This window comes from Bos indicus, chromosome 27 (assembly GCF_029378745.1).
Source record: "Bos indicus isolate NIAB-ARS_2022 breed Sahiwal x Tharparkar chromosome 27, NIAB-ARS_B.indTharparkar_mat_pri_1.0, whole genome shotgun sequence".
NCBI lineage: Eukaryota > Metazoa > Chordata > Mammalia > Artiodactyla > Bovidae > Bos > Bos indicus.
The window spans coordinates 13,645,373-13,659,564 of NC_091786.1; the positions used below are offsets into that span (position 1 = coordinate 13,645,373).

The 14,192-nt window shown below is 41.9% G+C and overlaps 1 protein-coding gene across 8 annotated transcripts in view; it reads left to right on the forward strand.

The window, feature by feature from the left end:
* The window catches only part of TENM3 (teneurin transmembrane protein 3), a 2,742,616-nt gene that overhangs the window by 2,571,567 nt on the left and 156,857 nt on the right, over positions 1–14,192 (forward strand). For 7 of the 8 annotated variants that reach the window (XM_070781692.1, XM_070781693.1, XM_070781694.1 and 4 more), the window contains one exon: positions 5,546–5,784. In XM_070781692.1, coding sequence (XP_070637793.1) covers positions 5,546–5,784 — 239 coding nt within the window. Of the gene's footprint in view, positions 1–921; positions 1,021–5,545; positions 5,785–14,192 lie in introns of all 8 variants that reach the window. The other variant, XM_070781691.1, reaches the window with a different exon arrangement.

Below are 14,192 nucleotides of genomic sequence, written 5' to 3' on the forward strand. Positions count from 1 at the left end.
GATCAACAAAGAAACAGATTTTTGAACTTCAGGAAAAAAAAAAAAAAACGAGCAGCTATTAATTGTGCTTAATACCGGGTGATCCTCCCCACGTACGTTTCCGCTGCTCTGCGGCCTTACAGTTAATAATGCCACGCAGTTCCACGAGGCTGTTTGTTGTTGTTAATAGAATCCCCCTCAAGATTCCAAAGCCGCAAAGCAACGTAAAATGTTCGGTGACCTTCTGTACCGGCTGTCTTTGGGGCTTTGAAATTGATTTTCCTCATCCCAGTCTCTGATAGTCTCTCTTCAAGTGTGCATCTCTAGTTCATCACCAGAGTGAAAACGGTGGCACAAATAGCAGAGGAGCTGGAGGCAGGCACCACGCCGGGCATCATTAGAAACATCAGAAAAAAATCAGCCAGCTCTGGTGTGCTCTGTGTTACAAAGAGGCTGCTGCTTCTATTTTATTGCCGAATACAATGGGGGAACATTCTCCCTGGATCCACTGGTTTCATTCCCAAATATGGTCTGAGAAGGAAACAGCATCTCTCCCTTTATTCTCCAAACCTTGTGTGGATGCCGGATCAGAAGCATATGCTTTTGATAGTAATTTTTGCAGAATTTTTGATATATAAGAAGCATGTTCCCAAGGCTATATGACCTGGCAAAGTGTCACAGGGTGGGGAAGACTGTCATGACATACACAGGAGTAGGTGCCTTAGAGAGAATTAGGTGATAAAAGAATTTTCTGGAAAGTCCTTGTATACTTTTCATGTACCTGCATTCCAGTATCCCCTTTCCCCGTTCATTTCTTAGGTATTTGTGGAGCTTCAGACATAAACTAAGCATTGTGTTCGACCTTGAAACAGTTTTTTTAAAACTCCTGGGCTTAAAGTCGCACAATCCGCTCGTCAGTGTTCTGTGTTTTCTGTATTGCAGTGGAAAGGACACTGCTGACTTGGGAAAGACGGCATCCTGTCTGAGCCTAAAAATGGACAGATTCCTACCAAATCTGAAACCAAATGTTCTCTATAGAAAGTATGTTGACACAGAACTTTTCTACTAGTCTAGTTAATGTCTAAGAGGTTTTTGCATGTGTGTTTTAACCTGTTTTGAAGCCTTAAAGATTCCTAAAGGAATCATCCTCGCATGAACAATACCATTTGTAAATGCTTTCAAAATGCATCCGTTTAAGCAGTCTTTACGAATTCTTTCTGTACTTGCATACTAAGAAGCTATCCAAAACTATTGAAGACCAGTGATTCTAGAATAAAATTCATGGGTGATTTGGTTTCTCTTTCAATGTTTTTATAATGTTTCTTTATTTACTATGCAAATCTCTAACGTACTAATTTGAGGACCCCCTGACATAGAAAGTCATTTATACAGAGGAAGAGGGAATGCACTTCTGAGGTTTAAAGACAGTAGCAATAAATACATAAAAATTCTATTTTCTCTTGCAGAAACAAAAGTAAACTTATGTTATTAAATAACTTAGAAACTCTTTGAAAATTAAGAGTCTTCAGTTCCACTCACATTGATAAGAAATATATTTTTGAGTAATATATTTTTGTTTTCAAATATCTCAAAGTTACATTTTACTCTAAGAAAAATAATAATTTCATAGTGGCTCAAGCCTGGTTCTTGAAAGAATTCTTTTCCAGGATCAGCAGAGCAGGTAGACATCATGTACTGATACCACAGATTTCAGAAACTGAAACAGAAGTGTCTAATTTGAAGTCAACATGTGTCTAACTCCTTGTCTTGATCCATGTTTTCAGTGTTAAAGACTCAGAGTCAAGTCCCATTTCCTATTCATAAATGACCCAACCACTTTGAATAAACCTTTAACACATTTTCCAGGTTGAGGTTTGCAATAATTTCCAACTTTTATTTATTTTTTATCATTTGTTTATTAGCCATGAGTCTTTGTCCCAGGTACTTTTTTCTATGAGACTCACTTTCCATATCGGCACAATAGTCACCGTTTTCTTTATTTCACAATATTTGTGAAGCAACAAGTCAGGAACTCTGTAAGTCCTGAAAAGACAGAGGCGAATGAGACTTTGTGGAATTTACATTCTAACCAGAGAAGACAGACTGCAGACTTATGCCATGGATATACCATTTGTATCCATCCACATTCGTATGCCAGATAAATGATTTTTTTAAAAAACATTTCTGTCTATATTTTATTTGAAACTTAACCCTAGGAAATTCACCCGGGTAATTTGGGTCTTTCCCCCACCCCTGACTCCTGACATGATGCTGTGAGCACAGCGAGCTGCCCCTCATGCTTGGAGTCTTCACCCAGATGCTGGTCTTCTGTCTGTCCCCTCAGCATCAGTCACAGTGTGACTGCTGTGACAGCCTGCATTCCTGTCTGCATGGCCTCTTTGCAGTGACAGCGACACACTCTCTCTTTTTTCTGCTGCTCTAGAAGCCACAGAAGTCATTCTGCTTCCCACAAACTGCGCTGAGCTGCAGGACTCTCAGGAGGGTCTCTTCAGTGTGTATTGAACACTTAACCTGGTGCTGGATGTGAACATGTCATATACGTTACTCATTTAATCCTCATAACATGCCTTCATAATAGGTAATGTTTTATTGTCATTTTATAGGTGATAAAACCAACACACAGAAAATTTGAGTAATTTAGAAACATTATCCAGCTAATTATAGGTGAAGTCTGGATTTGAACCCAGGCATGGGCTTCCCTGGTGGTTCAGACAGTAATGAATCTGCCTACAGTGCAGGAGACCTGAGTTCGATCCCTGGTCAGGAAGATCCCTTGGAGAAGGAAATGGCAACCCACTCCAGTATTCTTGCTTAGGAAATCCCATGGACAGAGGAGCCTGGCAGTCTACAGTCCATGGGGTCTCAGAGAGTCAGACACAACTGAGCCAACATGTTCACCTTCAGTCTGGTTCCAGAGCCCACATTCTTAATAATTAGGCTGAATATCAATATGGTAGCAGGTGCCAAAACACTGCTTCCAACATACCATTTAATTCAGGTTATAAACTTTAAAGTTTGCTTTGTAAAGTAGTTCTCTGCAGGGAAATGGACCTCATAATATGGTCATTAGTATAATTTATAGAAGTAGTTACTTGTCATCTGCATGTGTTCTAATTTTGTGGTTGACAAAGCCTTTTTAGATGCATTAACTTCTTTACAGCTTTGTAAGGTAAGTAAGTCATTAGCTTCATTTTACACATGAAAACCGGATCCTAAATTTAGGAAATGTTAGATCAGGAACTTAAACCTAAATCTTTTGATTTCTAAGCTAGAATTCTTTGCACTATACCCGTGAGGCAAATTTTCATGACTTTTACCATATCTGTACATCAGCCACACATTTATCCACTTTGGAAATGGGTTCTTTGTAACTTAAATCCCTGGTTAGCCTTGCCTAAGCAATAATATGTTGTTAAATCATAAGCTTGTTTCTTCTTTCATTTCTCAACACTTCCTTTTGCTGGTGGTGGTGGTTGTTTAGTCACTAAGCCCTGGCTAACTCTTTTGCACCCCGTGGACTGTTGCGCACCAGGATCCTCTGTCCATGGGATTTCCCAGGCAAGAATACTTGAGTGGGTCGTCATGTCCTTCTCCAGGGGCTCTTCTTGACCTGGGGATCCAACCCACGTCTCCTGCACTGGCAGGTGGGTTCTTTACCACTGGGGCACCTGGGAAGCCCCGCATTGTGCTCACTGTATTCCATGTACTTTACAGTAAGAACGTTAACTCATTTAAGCCTAGTAACAACTCTGACAGATAGATACTATTCTTGTTTTCCATGTTGAGAAACCAAAACACAGAGAGGGGGTAAATACATTCCCCAAGGACACATACATAGTGTAGTAAACCAGGATTTGAACCTCAGCAATCGGCCTTCTAGGTTCTGTCCTTTAACCCCTTGTTCGTGCTGAGTCGCTTCAGTCATGTCCGACTCTGTATGCACCTGGCTCCTCTATCCATGGGATTCTCCAGGCCGGAATACTGGAGTGGGCTGCCATGCCTCCCCCAGGGGATGTTCCTGACCCAGGGATCGAACCCCTGTCTCTTTTGTCTCCGGCCTTGGCAGGCAGGTTCTTTACCCCTTTAGTACCACCTGGGAAGCCCCTTTAACCCCCTTAACTTGTTTGATATACTCAGTCTATTTTCTAATAGCCATTAAAACAAATTCCTTTGTATTACAATTTAAAATATCCAGCTGTATCCCATGTAAAATCATCTTGCATGCAGACTGTTTTGTACCATGATGGAACACTCTAGATTATTTCCTATAGTCTCCTGCATAGGAAAGAGAGCAGAGTCTGTTGACCTCACTGAACACGTTATTAGGGAAAATAATAGAAAAGGTTAGGACACAAAGTAAAAACACAGTAAGATACTCACATGCTATGAAATTTCAAACATGAAAAACATGATGCTTTTGTCTCAATTTGAGGACATTTTAATGTTCATAGGAATCTTAAAACTAGTCATCTTTTATAAAGAATTACCTGTCACTCCTTTCGCGTGATCACTCAATTTCTGCTTAGACATTTTCAAGAGAGCAGAGAACTTTTAGAGGCAGTTTGTGCCACTGTCGTTCAGCTCAAACCATTAGGGAATCTTTTCGTGTGTGTGCCTGTGTGTCCTCAACCGCTCAGTCGTGTCTCTTTGCAACTGTGTGGACTCTAGCCCTCCAGGCTCCTCTGCCCATGGGATTTTTTCAGACAAGAATACTGGAGTGGGTTGCCATTTCCTACTCCAGGGGTCGAACCCGAATCTCTTGCATCCCCTGCATTGGCAGGCAGATTCTTTACCATTGCACCACCTGGGAAGTTGATCTAAAAACTCGCTTCACTAGCCTGTTCATTCATTGAGGCTGGTTTTAGAAAGTGTTCTGTGTTTCCTTCCCTTTCTCCATCCCTCACCCCACTAGACTCACTTTGCTGGTTATGTTTGACATAAGCAAAAGATTAAAATTAGTTTGCCTCCCTGGAAAACTGGCCAGCCACCTGTGGCCAAGCTTGACAGTACTCGATATGGGTGGTGGGAGGTGAGGGACAGGTGAGAATTTTCCGAGCACGTCCAGGAAAGAAAGCAGCCTGTTCTACGTGGTCGTGCGTGCTTGTGTATGTAGGCGTACATATCCTCACATGGAGCAAAGCCACACACAGCTGTAAAGTCATGGCGTTGCTTTCCTTCTTTGAAATGTGAAGGTGTTCTGAAGGCAGTTCATGACGGGAACTTCCAGAATGGTTTTGTGCAGGAAAATGATGTGGCTAGAACTCCTCTGCAGTCTCTCCAGACACCTCTCCAGACAGGAGTCATTTGTGTGTGTAACTCCTCCTCCTCTATTCATTATAAGTCAGTCTCTTCAAAGTCACATGTTTCTGAGTCGGGTTTTTAGGTTAAAATATTTTCTTAATGTCTCATTTTTTTTTAATTCTATGTAGTAAATGATTTTAAAGCCAGAGAGAGACGGAACGAGAGGTGAGCTCATGCCTCGCTGTCTCTGTCTCTCCGATCGCAGTATATTTGTATCTTACAATGATTTTCTTCTGTCCTGCAGGCATTTCCTATTCAAAACAGGAACAGGGACCACGCCACTGTTCAGCACGGCCACCCCAGGGTACACGATGGCCTCTGGCTCTGTTTACTCGCCACCTACTCGGCCACTACCTAGAAACACCCTGTCAAGAAGTGCTTTTAAATTCAAGAAGTCTTCAAAGTACTGTAGCTGGAAATGTACCGCCCTGTGCGCTGTAGGGGTCTCAGTGCTCCTGGCAATACTGCTGTCGTATTTTATAGGTAAGAGCCCGTTTCTAGAACTCTTTTGTCTATACATTGGGACGTTGCCTGATTGTTCAGTTGGTTTTATGTGTTTATTTGGACAGGGCTTGTATTCCGAGGTTATACATCATGGGCGAGAAGTTGGTCCTGATATATGATAAATGGTCATTCTCATTATGTAGATGAATGGAGAAGCTGTGTTTGCGTGAAGTGCAAGGTCTGCCTTGGACACTCACTAGAGCATCCATCTGTGTTGCGTTTGTCCCTCGTGAGTGTGTTCACTTCTGTGACATTTCATGTCCAGGAAGTAATTCACGCGCTTGCAGGAATGGGCCCTGTGTAGGAATCCCCTTCAGGGCGGCATCAATAGGGAGCTGTCTGCTCCTCCTCATGATGTTGCCCGTCTTTCAGCCAAGCCCGTGGTCTAAATGTAAAACCCATCACTCAGAGCCATGCTTGTGCACTCAGGAACTTCTCTCCAGAGAGCTGTGCATCCGTAAAACAAGGGCTGGATGATGTACACATCCCTCTCTGTGGGTTTCCCACCTTTTTGGATGGAATATTGATCGTGGTTTTTTGTCACCTGACTGATTGGAGCTGCTAAGAGAAGTTGCAAATGTGTCTTTTCTTTAACTATTTCAGAACATAGATGAGCATTCAAGCTATTGGCAAATGGCTTATTCAAATGTCAGAAATGACCATATCCAATCTTGATCTAAGTGTGTACAGAAAGGCGTACATCATCGAAAAGCAAATCATGTTCACTGAGATAAATCACAGGTTATGTGTTTTGCCAAGAACAGCCAGTGAAGCTTCCTCAGGTTTGCAGAGCTATTTGTGATGCCTGGTGAAATTCCATAAGTGAATAAGTGTCACAGGGCTGTCTGTGGAATAGTAGGAGCCTTTTGTGGTAAACCGGTTTCTGTCTTTAGCTATAATACTCCTTAACTATGAATTACGTCCTTAGGAAGTGAAGTGACCATCTTGAGTCACGTCGTTGAAGAGCAAAGTAGAATTTTAGAGCTTGAAGGAACTTGAGAGATAGTTGAGTTGGGGGGAGCAATGCGGTGACACATTACCCACTGTGACTTCCGATTCTGTGACCATGGCAACGTCACTCATGAACCTGGCGCCCCCCCACTAAACCCGCACACAGCCTGATCATCCTCATCACAGGCCACTGTCCATCAGAGCTGAAAACAAGATGAGGCCTTTCTGTCATTTTTCAATCGTCTAAGTTAACTCGCTCCTTGTGAAGGTGGTCAAACCAGGTACTGAAAGGGTTGTCGCTCTCTGAGATCACACCAGTGATACATCGCTGTGCTGTTTTGTAACACTCGTGGTACACAGGAATGTCACAGCAAGCAAACAGATTCCTAGTATTCAGCTAGAAAATATCCGGCCTTGAAGAGCGTCTCTTCTGGTTAACTATTTGTTCATTATTTGCGTATGTCAACAGTGTACTGCTAGATAATTTTAAAGGGTTTCTCAAATGTAACAGTCATAAGTGGGATGTAATAAATTAAGCATATTAGTAGGGGATTTTTTTTTTTAACTGTAGTACATGCTAAACTGACAAATAAGAACTACACAGGGGTGGAGTTCAGTGTCTGTATTGATGTGTTGTCGGACATCGTTTCTGATCTTAAGTGCCTGTGTCCTATTAAATATTTATTTAATAGGTTGTTAAATGTTTTGAATATCAGCTCTGCTACCATTTAATTTTATTTACACTGTGTGATTAGGAAGAAAAATAGCATTTTAATGTGAGATCAGATCACTATTATTTGTGAGCCTTTCCTCCTTTTAAGGATCTGTCAATGAATATAATTGAATATCAGACTCCTAAATAAAAACTCAAAATGTTCCTTTTTTTCAAATGATCAGTTTTTACTGTTTCATGGTTAGCATCCTACTTTAAACATCTCCCTTTGATTTTATCTTTGTCTGCATGGAATATTTTAAAAATATTCACGTACCCTTGTCAGTTCAACAGATAATTTGTTGAACATTTGTTGTGATTTAGTTACTGTGCTGGAAATTAAGGTGATACAATCCAAGTGTTATCTGACAAAATTACTTTTTTTTTTTTTCCCTTGGAGTATAATTGCTTTACAGTGTTGTATTAGTTTCTGCTGTACAATGAAGGGAATCAGCTGTGTATATATATACACATGTATGTATATATGTGCGTATATTCCCTCCCTCTCGAGCCTCCCTCCCTCCCCACCCCCATCCCACCCACCTGGACTATCGCAGAGCACCAGTCTGAGCTCCCTGTGCTAGACAGCAGGTTCCGTCTAGCTATCTGTTTTATACATAGCAGTGTATGTTTATCAGCACTCCTCCCCCAATTCGTCCCACCCTCTCCTTCCAACCTCCGTGTCCACAAATCCATTCTCTATGTATGCGTCTCTATCCCTGCCCTGCAAGAGGATCATTAGCACCATATATATGGAATCTAGAAAAATTACTTTTATCATCAAAGAATTAAGCCATCCTTTTATTGCTTTACTTAAGCACACAAATATACTTGGAATTTTCACTGGTCTTTCTGTGCTTAAATAACTCACATTCTTAACACAGTGATTTCTTTGCTGTTGTTTAGGTCAGGTAAAGAATTTCACTTCTTCATCAGTTAGCATGATACATCTTCTTGAGAGTGAAGATACTGCCTTTACCCTTGAAAAGCAGAGGAGGACACTTTGCTCTCCGGGAGGGGGTCCTTTTCTATTGAGTGGTGTAGAGCCGGGAGGGAGATTTGTCCAGGCAGATCAGCCTGATAAACCCTAGAATCAATGGGGAGACCAATGTCATCATCAGATTGACCTTACCACCTTTCACAAAAGCGCAGCCATCCTTAAATTGTTTCCATTCCCTTAGAGGTCCCCTTCCCTCGTATTGACTGTCAATATAAAGTCAAAGCCTTAAAGAAATAAAGGGCCTGAGGGATTATTTGTCTCCTAGAATTTTCTCACCTTCCAGTAAGGTCAAGAGAAGTTATGAGAATATAGCATTTACCAGTCTCTTCTCTAAGATAGAATTATCTCAGAACAGTCAGAAAGGAAGGGAGAGAGGAGACAGGCTTTGTGTTTGGTGGTTTTTCCTATCTCAGGGACAAAGTGAAAGTCAGTCACTCATGTCCAACTCATTATGACTCTCTGGACTGTAGCTTGCCAGGCTCCTCTGTCCATGGAATTTCCCAGGCAAGAAACTGGAGTGGGTTTCTATTTCCTTCTCCAGGGGATCTTCCTAACCCAGGGATCAGATCCGGGTTTCCTGCGTTACATTCAGATCCCTATTCCTAACCAAAATTTCAGAGACAGAAGCCGAAAAGAAAGTGAAAATTAATCCCCGTAGGTCAATGTTATATCTTTGCATGCTGCTGCTGCTGCTACATTGCTTCAGCCGTGTCCGACTCTGTGCAACCCCATAGACGGCAGCCCACCAGGCTCCGATGTCCCTGGGATTCTCCAGGCAAGAACACTGGAGTGGGTTGCCATTTCCTTCTCCAATGCATGAAAGTGAAAAGTGAAAGTGAAGTCGCTCAGTCGTGTCTGACTCTTAGCAACTTCATGGACTGCAGCCTACCAGGCTCCTCCATCCATGGGATTTTCCAGGCAAGAGTACTGGAGTGGGGTGCCATTGCCTTCTCCAATATCTTTGCATCAGCTCAGTTCAGTTCAGTCACTCAGTCGTGTCCGACTCTTTGCGACCCCATGAATCGCAGCACGCCAGGCCTCCCTGTCCATCACAAACTCCCGGAGTTCACTCAGACTCAAGTCCATCGAGTCAGTGATGCCATCCATCCATCTCATCCTCTGGCGTCCCCTTCTCCTCCTGCCCCCAATCCCTCCCAGCATCAGAGTCTTTTCCAATGAGTCAACTCTTCGCATGAGGTGGCTAAAGTACTGGAGTTTCAGCTTCAGCATCATTCCCTCCAAAGAAATCCCAGGGCTGATCTCCTTCAGAATGGACTGGTTGGATCTCCTTGCAATTCAAGGGACTCTCAAGAGTCTTCTCCAACACCACAGTTCAAAAGTATCAATTCTTTGGCACTCAGCCTTCTTCACAGTCCAACTCTCACATCCATACATGACCACAGGAAAAACCATAGCCTGGACTAGCTGGACCTTTGTTGGCAAAGTAATGTCTCTGCTTTTGAATATGCTATCTAGGTTGGTCATAACTTTCCTTCCAAGGAGTAAGCATCTTTCAGTGTCATGGCTGCAGTCACCATCTGCAGTGATTTTGGAGCCCCAAAAAATAAAGTCTGCCACTGTTTCCACTGTTTCCCCATCTATTTCCCATGAAGTAATGGGACCAGATGCCATGATCTTCGTTTTCTGAATGTTGAGCTTTAAGCCAACTTTTTCACTCTCCTCTTTCACTTTCATCAAGAGGCTTTTGAGTTCCTCTTCACCTTCTGCCATAAGGGTGGTGTCATCTGCATATCTGAGGTTATTGATATTTCTCCTGGCAATCTTGATTCCAGTTTGTGTTTCTTCCAGTCCAGCATTTCTCATGATGTACTCTGCATATAAGTTAAATAAGCAGGGTGACAATATACAGCCTTGACGTACTCCTTTTCCTATTTGGAACCAATCTGTTGTTCCATGTCCAGTTCTAACTGTTGCTTCCTGACCTGCATACAGATTTCTTAAGAGGCAGATCAGGTGGTCTGGTATTCCCATCTCTTTCATATTTTTCCACAGTTTATTGTGATCCACACAGTCAAAGGCTTTGGCATAGTCAATAAAGCAGAAATAGATGTTTTTCTGGAACTCTCTTGCTTTTTCCATGGTCCAGCGGATGTTGGCAATTTGATCTCTGGTTCCTCTGCCTTTTCTAAAACCAGCTTGAACATCAGGAAGTTCACGGTTCACGTATTGCTGAAGCCTGGCTTGGAGAATTTTGAGCATTACTAGCGTGTGAGATGAGTGCAATTGTGCGGTAGTTTGAGCATTCTTTGGCATTGCCTTTCTTCGGGATTGGAATGAAAACTGACCTTTTCCAGTCCTGTGGCCACTGCTGAGGTTTCCAAATTTGCTGGCATATTGAGTGCAACACTTTCACAGCATCATCTTTCAGGATTTGAAATAGCTCAACTGGAATTACATCACCTCCACTAGCTTTGTTCGTAGTGATGCTTTCTAAGGCCCACTTGACTTCACATTCCAGGATGTCTGGCTCTGGGTCAGTGATCACACCATCGTGATTATCTGGGTCGTGAAGATCTTTTTTGTACAGTTCTTCTGTGTATTCTTGCCACCTCTTCTTAATATCTTCTGCTTCTGTTAGGTCCATACCATTTCTGTCCTTTATCCAGCCCATCTTTGCATGAAATATTCCCTTGGTATCTCTAATTTTCTTGAAGAAATCTGATAGATAGAGTGCCTGATGAACTATGGACGGAGGTTCGTGACATTGTACAGGAGACAGGGATCAAGACCATCCCCATGGAAAAGAAATGCAGAAAAGCAAAATGGCTTTCTGGGGAGGCCTTACAAATAGCTGTGAAAAGAAGAGAAGCGAAAAGCAAAGGAGAAAAGGAAAAATATAAGCATCTGAATGCAGAGTTCCAAAGAATAGCAAGAAGAGATAAGAAAGCCTTCCTCAGTGATCAATGCAAAGAAATATCTTTGCATAGGTAACTGCTGTTAACTTCCTGGTGTCCACCGTTTCAGATATTTGTCCACGCACATATACACCTAGGCTTCCCTGGTAGTTCAGATGGTAAGAATCTACCTGCAATGCAGGAGACCCAAGTTCGATCTCTGGGTCAGGAAGATCCCCTGGAGAAGGAAATGGCAACCTACTCCAGTATTCTTGCCTGGAAAATCCCATGGACAGAGGAGCCTGGTGGGCTACAGTCCATGGCGTCGCAAAGAGTCAGACACGGCTGAGCAACTAACATACACATATACACCTAGAAGTCCATATTTTTAATGCATTTTGTACCAGATTTTTCTCATTCACTAACCTATCATTTTGGAGAAGGGAATGGCAACCCACTCCAGTATTCTTGCCTGGACAATTCCATGGACAGAGGAGCCTAGTGGACTACAATCCGTAAGGTCGCAAAGAGTCAGACATGTCTGAGTGACTAACACACACACACAAACTATCATTTAGCACCTATTTTTAATTAAACAATTTCCAAAAATGCATGACCATTTTCTTATGCATTTGTGTGTGTGTTTGTGTTTGCAGGGTGTCTTCCGTTGATGAAATTTTTGATCAGAATAAATTCTTTGAAAGAAATTTTCTGTGCCAAAGCATAGGCATGTCTTAAAATTATCAAGCCAGGTCCAAGTTACCCTCAGTTCATACAGCTATCAGTGCTACATATAATCAATATTTTTAATTCTTAGCAATCTCTTAGGTAAAAATATTTTATCGTCATTTTCATTTTTTACTAGTAGGGCTGAATATCTTTTCAAATGCTTATTTACCATTTGTAATTTTCCTGTACATGTTTTAATAGCCTAGTTTCCTCCATTTTTCTTTTGGGGTTTTTATTCTTTTTTTAGGGGGCAATTGTACATGTTGATTAAGGTTATGAATCATTTTTCATATGTTATATATTCTTCCAATTTATTCTGAACTTTGTTTTTGGTTATCTTGCCCTATATTATATGGAATTTTTTAAGTAATCAAAGTTATCAATTTTTTCTTGTCATTTCTAGTGTTCATGTTATACCTATAAATTCTTATTTACTCCAAGTATTATTTTTTAAAAGTCACTTAAAAATTTTCTTCTGGTACTTCTGTGGCTTTTTAGTAACCATTTTTAGCTCAGCATTTTTCTCATCACTCCACTCTGCATTAGAGGTTCAAATTAGCCCTTTCTTCTAGAAGCTCCCAGTCAAGTGATAAAGATGTGTGCAAATGTTTGTATACTGTACACTTTTAACAGAACATGCTTTCATAACAACTTTTTCCAAATGAGAAAAAGAGAGAGAGAGAGAGAAGGAAAAGAAAAGAAGGAAACGCCTGCCCCTGGCTGAAGATGTTGGGAAAAGACTTGATGTAGGAATAGCAGGTGATGTTTAAGAGATGCAAAGGAGTTCATTTCTCTGGGCTTGATGTCACAATGGTTGGTGGGAGATCACCATGAGACAAGGTCATCCGAGGCGGGGAAGGAAGAAGCAAGAGCTATCCAGGACGGTGCCTGTGGAGGCTCACAATGTGCCACTGCTGTGTTCAAAGCTGCGTACGAATTTCCTCCCTTCATTTTCCCAGAAGCCCCGTGAGTTATCTCTGTTTAACAAATAGGATACTCTTAGAAAGGCACTTCACCTTAAAGTCACACGGGCCAGTAAATGACAGAAGCTGGACTGGAAACTGCCAAGGATCCCAGGACATTATCTACGGGGCCTCCCATGAGGTTTCTGAAGAACTGAAAAGAGGGAAAAAACTGAAGAAATGGAAGCATTGTAGTGAAAAAGCATCACATTTATGTTTTGAAAAATTGCTCTAGTGGCATTCCAAAATATGCAGTTCTAAGACAGAAAGTCCGAACTTGGGCTTTTCAGACTTAACAGCTCCTAGGAATCACCTGGGGATGTTGTTAACATGCACATTCTGATTCAGCAGATCCAGTGTGAGAACAGAGTCTGTGTTTCAGACAGGCTCCCTGGTGACAGTGTTGTGGTCCATTGCAGCACAGTCAGATGCTGTGCTTGATGAAGGAAACATTTCTACAGTGTCCAGTTCGTAGCCACTAGACACACATGACTAGAGAGCCCTTGAAAAGTGGCTGGTGTAACTAAGAGCCTGGAGTTTAGGTTTTATTATTGTTAATTAATATGAGGGGCTTCCTAGGTGGCACAGTGGTAAAGAATCTGCCTGCCAGTGCAAGAGACACAAGAGACGCAGGTTTTATCCCTGGGTGGGGAAGATCCCCTGGAGTAGGAAATGGCAACCCACTCCAGTCTGGTAGCCTAGAAAATCCCACGGACAGAAGAGCCTGGCAAGCTACAGTTCAGGAGGTCGCAAAGATTAAGACACAGCTAAGTGACTGAGCATACACACATGCACTCAAGTAATTTGAACTCAAACAGCTACATGTTTGACTGGTGGATACCGTTTGGACAGTACAAAGGTAGACAGCGCTGTTAGAAAACTAGTCTAAGTGGGAGATCATGAAGCCATGTTGTGACAGAGAAGTGAGCGGAATTGAGAAACCATGAAGAACTGAACAACTATGATGAAGCTGATTCCCAATAGAATAGATGGGCCATGATTTATCATATCCCAGTTCTTAAAAATCAAATGTCCAGGTCTATACATATGGCAGACCTCTTTTCAACAGAGTCACATGTGGTTTTCTTTAGATCATTGAGCTCCTGATTAAGATCCTTCTCTGACGCATTACCTTTAAGTTGATATGCCTTTCCACAGTGAAAATTCTCCTGATTACT